This window comes from Phalaenopsis equestris, unplaced genomic scaffold (assembly GCF_001263595.1).
Source record: "Phalaenopsis equestris unplaced genomic scaffold, ASM126359v1 Scaffold232429, whole genome shotgun sequence".
In the NCBI taxonomy this organism is placed as follows: domain Eukaryota; kingdom Viridiplantae; phylum Streptophyta; class Magnoliopsida; order Asparagales; family Orchidaceae; genus Phalaenopsis; species Phalaenopsis equestris.
In genome coordinates, this window is record NW_018250394.1 from 149,066 (window position 1) to 157,038 (window position 7,973).

The following is a 7,973-nucleotide window of genomic DNA, read 5'->3' on the forward strand; positions in this document are numbered from 1 at the left end:
TGCGTTAAACATTACGAGTTATTTGTAAATTGACAATTGCAGCTGAGATTTCAAAATGTATTGGTGGAACACAAACCGATAGAAGAAATACAAAACCGTTGATGTAACCCACAGGTTGGTCCTTTTTAATTTTAGTTACGCAAACATTAAGTTGCGTCTGCAGAAATGCACATAATGTAGCTGGCCAGTTGTATGCTGCAAAAATATCTACATTCTCGCAAATAGAAGACAATTCTTTCGAAACTCTAAAATTGCTTGAAGGAAAAAACAAATTTGAAATTAAAAATTTGATTATTAATTGTAGAAGGTTGTGAGATGACTCCCCTGGTGAGAAGTTGAGCAGGACAGTCTTAATTTGTCTTGCATCCATTGTATCAGGCGGTGCAAATGTCCAACATGCAGGTAATCCTCTGTTGGGCATACCTAGCAGTAATGCAACCTCATCAGGAACAAATTTAACCTCTGTCTCTCCCAAAATGAATGTCATTTGATCAATGTCCCAGCAATTAATTATGTGCATCGTCAAAATATTGTCCTGGGGGTACATAGGGAGTTCAAAAAATTGCGCTAGACTCAAAGATTCTAATTTATGCCATGTGTCCTTATCGACTTTTGGTCGGACATTATCGAGAACCTCTCGTACTGTAGATGGACGACATCTGCAACTAATTGCTTTTGGGTTCAGGAGCCTACAACGATACATGCGAGAAGTTTAATAAAATCTAGTTGGCAATATTAGGGATAGCTTTAAAATTCATTTCACAGCAAACCTAAAATAATTTTAGAAAATGAATTATTTTAGGTTTATAACTTATTTTAGGTTTTATAATTTTAGGTTGAATCTTAAACCTAAAATAATTTATTAAAATTGGTGTAGAACCATGCACAATAATCAAATACTTGTTAGACATTTCATTCTTGTGCTTCTTAACCGTGAACAAGATTTCACCATTCAAAAGAAAACAACTACAACAAACTAAGAAATACCTGGAAACGGGATTACTCTCTCCATTTTTGGACTGTTTGCGGCCGGACTTCACTGTAACAGTTGCCTGCTCGCGTCCGGGTTGGTTCCCCTCTCCCAAATTCGCACCAGTGGTCTCTTCCAAGGTCCTCGTACTCTTCTTATCCTCCATTAAGCGTGTAACCCCTCACAGTAACGAAACCCTAACCTTCAAAATGAGCACGATGGAGGAACCCTAGCGGCGCGAATCCCTTCTTTCGAATGTGAATTCTTACAGTGTTTTTTTTTAAATTATTTACCATCGTAAATAAGTTATAAGGAGTTACTTGGACATTACATCCGGGTTACAAGCGCATTTCGAGTGTACATGGACATTATATTCGGTTTACACGCGTGTTACAATCAGCGGAGGTTACATTGGCGTTACACGTATTGTACATCAAGTGTACATCTGATGCCTTACCGCGAGGCTACATGGACGTTACCGCGGAAGTACACTTGGATTACATCCGGTGTACATGCGCATTCGGAAGTTACACCGGATGTACAACGATGGTACACGCGGATTACAGTGGCGTTGTGGCGTTTCCGCGGAACGTCCGTGGTACGTACACCGGGATTACATCCTTTGTGGACAGCGGAGGTTACATCGGGATTACATGGGGCTTACAAGAGCAGTACATAGACATGGTTACAAGCGCGGTACATGGGGCGGACAACGGAGTTTACATCGGGATTACATGGGGCTTACAAGCACGGTACATGGGGCGGACAACTGAGTTTACATCGGGCTTACATGGAGATTACAATGACGGGTCGGGTCGACGGGTCACGCACAGTAAGAGGTATATTTTTATAGCGGTGGGGCCGACGAAAGACGAAACCGACGTGTCTTCCGGTGCGCTGCGTGCCTCTTATGTACCCAAATTTTTTCCTTCATTCACACGAGAGACACGTTGCGCCTCATTGCACTTGCTCCCATGTTCTCACACATGAAGTCCTCACAAAGTTGTCTCTCTTCTTCCTCTTTGCATGAGGCTTCTCCCCCTTTCACTGCATCGCTATCACAACAACAATCGCATATGGCTTTGGTTAGGGTTGCGGATGTCACGACCCGGTTTGATAACTTAGAATTAACCAAGTCAGGAACTGCGCACACAAACTCCCCTCCCCGCACGCACGAGCTTCCCTTCTTCGACTTCTTTCGATCATGGCTTAACCCAACACTGCATGCATACAACGCTTGCTCCTCTTTATTGCTTTGGCGTCGTTTGGTCCTCCTTCACGAATGCCAACACAACACAGCATTGACTTCGACTTCAACACCACACGATGAGATGATCTTCTCCCTCTTCTACTTCTTGTGGCCGATCGAGCGATGTAAGTATCGCACGTCAAGGAAAAACCACATGAACCTTCCTCCTTCAACTTCTTCTTCTCCTTTTGTCTTCCTTCACTCGCAGACAAAACACATGGCACGACAATGTCATCTGATGCTAAACTCCTCGACCAATGTTGCGGTTCTTCCTCTTCTTCTTCTTCCTTTCTCTTTGCTCGGTTAGGGCATGATTACACGCTCTTTCTTGAACTCTCGTTCTCTCTGCTAATACGAAGATTTTGACCATGTTCGACCTCTCCTTTGACTTCACTTAAATTAACCGCTCTACAGTTATTTCGATTTGATAATTTATTTAGTTGTTTATTCATTATTTTTCATATTTTCGTTATTACAGCACATGCAAGGTACGATTCATCTCCTTTGGCTTTGATGCCTTCTTGTACGAACAATGGTGCGACCCGTCTCTTCTTCTCTTTCTTTTTCTTCTCTCACGCCTTGCCTCTGACATTCTCTGGTTCTCTGTGCCTCAGTTGTTTTCTCCCTCCTCCAATGTTTCTTTATTTCGAGTGTTCCATTCTCAGCCGCCCCCTCTCTTAACTTCTAAATGCATAACTGTCTCGACATGTTTGTTAAAATGGTCACCACCTTTTCATATTATTTTATTTTATTTTATTATTTTATTTCCCATTTTTTTAAAGCATGTTTATGACTGCTCTCATGCTCCGGAACATCGTATAGTTTATTGAAATATGGCTATCAGGATTGCTGCCTATTCAAGAGCTATTTCTGGGATTTTTATCCGCTTGCCTATTAATGGCACCACTTCTACTCCGATTTTCATTACCATTGTTGAAATTTCAATAATGATACCTCTTGTCAATCATGTTCACTTTGAAGTTAATGATTATTCAGTAAATAACAATCTTAGGAGTATATTAAGCTTTCCAAGTCCAATCATGTTTTCCAAAAGTGGCAGTAATCAGGAAATAAAGTTATTCTTCACTTCCCTAGGTTTTACTAAATTTCAAACTGATATAATAGTCTGTCAGATGCCTTTGGTATTCTAGACTTAACAAAAGCTAGTTTTGTCTAATTAAGGTTCCATTCTTCATCATAATATTGAACTTACTTTCTCACTTTTAATGTAAGAGTATCCCAATGTATTTTATTTTTTGACTTTTATGATGACAATCCTTCATACTTGTATGTAAATCTAACCTCTCCGCTGACTAATAATGAAAATTTGTTGCTGTAAAAAAAGGCAGAACATGCAAATTTCAACTTTTACAACTGGATGCTTTTTACTGGACAGTTTACATATTCATAAGCTGCTGACACGGTTCATATGCTCAAAAGTACTAGGTAATGGATAACACACATCAATGCCTGACAAAAAATCATGGGAGAAAACAACCTAAAATGTCAACACAAACAGCTTGAATTTCCATCATTATCTACACACTTGAAACTCCTTGTCACTTTGCTAACTACTTAGGAATGATGTGTACGGGTTGCACTATCTATTCAGAGTTTGGGGTTGCCAATTATTTAAACCAGTTTAGCATTTGATGCGCTGCTTCATGTGAAATTTATGATTAAAATACTTCTGATTCACTTGGATGCTACAGAATTTCACTTTTGGTAATTAAATATATTATAGCAGCTTTGATGTTTTTCTTAACGCCTTTATTACTGTTGCATGTGAAAAATGTCATTTGAAAAAACTCATTCATTCTCATTGGATTGCCTGATATTGAGAATGGGTCGACGTGATTTTTGTGTTTATTAAATTAGTTTTTGCCGTTATCTGATGCATGCCATGCACATTTGTATGGCATTCTGCACATATGCTTAGCTTATGTTTTCATACAATTTTTGTCATTGTTAATATGTTAAACATTTATATTGAATTTGAATGTTCTTTATTAAAACTTTTCATGTTATTCAAGGATGCGGCCGATCTATTACAAGGACATTACATCTTTTCAAGCAGTCGAGGTCTGCCTTCTCCATCCCAATCTCTTGGTGTGGAGGTCTTTGCGGTATGCATATCATTTTTATGATATCTTACTTGTTGAAGTTGTATCCTTTCTAGTTGTTTGTTGAAACCTTCCTCAAGGCCTTTTTGTTATGCGTCATTCATTACTATTATCTTCATTGATTGATTCGATCTTGCCACCTGAATTACTTATAATTCCTGTTCAGTTATGAATGACTTGTCTACTACCAAGTGCTATTAATATTCCAAAATGTAGCTGATCAAAATCACCAAATTGCTTAACCTTTAGAATAATAGAAATTGAAAAGAAAAGTTAAGTGTAGTTACTGTTTCAGTATATGAAACAGAGCAATGTTGACAGAAGTTGAAATAATTAGGAATATGTTGGTTATGTTCTATTTGCCACGAACTGGGTCGGGGCTTGGAATTAATCAAGACGGGAATATATGGTGGAATAGCGGAAATAAATTTTCGGTTATTATATTTCTATCACTAATTAATTAATATTAAAAAATTCATGAAAGAGCTACTAAAAAAATAATTTAATTAAGAATTTGAAATTTTTACCTTTCCGATTATTATTCTCGCCTTTTATACACATTTATTCCTCTTCTATTCTTTTTTTTCATTGCTTAAAACCTAAAAAATATATTTAAACAATTTAATGAGTTATCTGAAGAAAACTCAGGAGTAATCATAATTTTAAATTACAATAGCCCTAGTAAAACAATTCAATATACATACTAGTCTTTTATATCTCTATAAAAATTTTTGGAGTATTCTAATCCTTCATATTTTTATAAGAAATTTTTTAATATACTAATGCATGTATGAACTATCTTATTCAATAAAAATACTTAAATATTTTATATGCATTTACTTTAACTTTACTTTTCTTGTATACTCTTTACATATACCACGACCCAGCCCAGAGCTTAGAATTAACCTAGACGGGTACAGACGGTCGAACGACGATAATTAAGTTTTTTATATTATTTTTTCTAATTAACATTTTAAAAATGAAAGAGTCACTAATCAACTAAAGCAATATATTTAAATTCACCTCATTGCTAGTTGTCAGCATATTCTATAAATATTTTTTCTTTTATCGTTCATCTTTAATCGCTTAATTAACATGAAATGTTAGTTGAAGATAATAATAAGTTAAACAAGTCAGTTAATAATCATACTTCTAAACTACAACAAAAGAAAAAGAACAATATACATGTCGGCTTAGCTTCCTTATAAATGAATATAAATATTTAACTCGCAATTCAAACCGTCTATATCAATATTATATCAATATCTTTATTTTTATATTCTATATAACCTTCACAAGAGCGCTGTCTAGAATTGTATCACTTATGATATTTCAATATCAATATTTTTTTTTAATTTACATGTACGGGTACATTAATTTTTTCCTTATTGCCATTAAGGGGTGCTCCATCTTAGCCAAACATGCATGTATAAACATACAATAAATTATTTGTTTACATTCTAAATGTCATCCAATATCTTTCTTTTATAACATGCAAGTGTGATAAATAAGTATACTATGCAAATCATTCATGTTCATTTCTAAATGATCAAATTAAATAATAAGTCAGAATAATCATAATCTAGTTATAGTAACAAGATATCATGATTATTGATATGTTAATGCGACTGATATAGAAAAAATACAATATTATTATCATAATTTAGAAGTAAAAGTACTCATCTTGTTGATGATTAAATTATACTAGAAATTTCCTTGATATCGCCTCTTCTAAGTTTCAAATCTAACATAACATGATATTTAATTAATTTATTATTTTAATAAACCATTTAATTAAATACTAAATTTTTTATCTAATATGCTTTACTTTCTATTAAATAAATAAATAAATATATATTATTTATTATTATTATTATATTTCACATGACCCCTTCACACTCTTCTTTTCTTCTTAAACGAGCCGTGTCCCATTTCCTTTGAGCGGCTCACTCCATTAGAGCGTGTAGGATGTCGCTCTTCTCCTTCCTTGCTTTTCATTCTCAGCGAAAGACTTGCGATTCCACCTCCTCTGCACGAGCGAGCTTCTCGGCGTGCGTTTGCTGCTCAGCTTCAATTTTTCCCAATTTATCATTGTGTTGGGTATATCCCCTAATTTCTTATAACTTTGCCTACGCCACCACCTTTCGGCTTTTCCATCCAGCATAAACGTCGTCAACGATACCCTTCTTTCATTCGAACAAGCCATGTTTACCAGTATCTTCTCCATCATCATTAGCCGGTTCTTTGCTTCAATAGGTTCTTCAGTTCCTTTGAGCAAAGGTAGACGCAGATCTTGATATATCTTCATATACTTATTTACAGCGACAATATCATTTTCGAAAGACTGCAATCTAGACTCTTAAATCAACTGAGTCATCGCTGTCATCATTTAGGTGAGGACATTATTGTTCATATTAATAGTAGGTTGTATTTCAGTTTCTATCAGATTCTCTTCTTCTATGTTTTCGGGTCTATCACTATGCCTAAACGTATAATAATTATTACTTTGAGTTAGCTTTATTTTTTAAAAAATTATTAAAGCCTTCTTATAATTTTTCTTATTGGTTATTTCATCGAGTTTCAATTAATTAATCTTAAACCTTGTGGCTTTGATACTACTTTTGTCACGACTTGACTCAAAGCTTCGATTAACAAAGACAGGAACAGACGATCGGATGATGAGAATTAAATTTTTGATATTTATTTTCTATAATTAACATTTTCTAAATGAAAGAGTTACTAATCAAACAATATATTTAAATTTTCCTTGTTGTTGGTTATCAGCTTCTTCTATAAATATTTTTCTTTCTATCGCTCTTCTTTAATTCCTTCGTTAAACCGAAAAGTTAGTTTAAGATAATAATGAGCTAATCAACTCAACAAATACTTATACTCTTAAACTACAACAGTAGAAGGAAACATAACAATGATAAGCTTCTTTATAAATGAATATAAATATTTAACATGCTATTCAAAGAGTCTATATCAATATCATATAAATATCTTTTTATATCTATATATCCATCGCAGGAGCATCGTTTAAAATTTGTATCACTTATGATACAATATCAATATTTGTTTCCATTTATGTGCACAGGTACATTAGCGTTTACTTGTTAGTACCATCAATCATACTATAAATTATTTCATTTACATTCTAAATATCATCGAATATATTTCTTTGATAACATGCAGGTATAGTAAATAAGTATAATATGCAAATCATAAATGTTCATTTCTGGATGATGAAATATGATGAAATTGATCAATAAGTCAAAATAATCATAATCTAGTTGCAGTAATAAGTTATCTTGACTAATTATATTCAAATGCGAGTGATTTCGAAGAAATACAATATTGTTATCATAATTTAGAGGTAAAAGTACTCACCTTGATGACGATTAATTTATGCTTAAAATTACCTTGACGTCGCCATTTTTAAGTTTAAAACCTAACATAACATGATATTTGATTAATTTATTATCTTAATAAACTGTTTAATTAAATATTAAATTTTCTTTATCTAATCCGGTTTACTTCTTTATTATATTTGATATAATTTATTATCTTTATATATATATATATATATATATATATATATATATAACACCGTCACCTGTTCTGTTTTCGC

The 7,973-nt window shown here is 33.9% G+C and overlaps 1 protein-coding gene across 2 annotated transcripts in view; it reads left to right on the top strand.

Annotated features, from left to right (window-relative positions):
* Window positions 1–7,973, top strand: part of LOC110038306 (phosphoinositide phosphatase SAC6-like) — a 174,315-nt gene that overhangs the window by 130,774 nt on the left and 35,568 nt on the right. For both annotated transcript variants that reach the window (XM_020743099.1, XM_020743100.1), the window contains exon 19: window positions 4,253–4,345. In XM_020743099.1, the coding sequence (XP_020598758.1) occupies window positions 4,253–4,345 (93 nt within the window). The remainder of the gene's footprint in view (window positions 1–4,252; window positions 4,346–7,973) is intronic.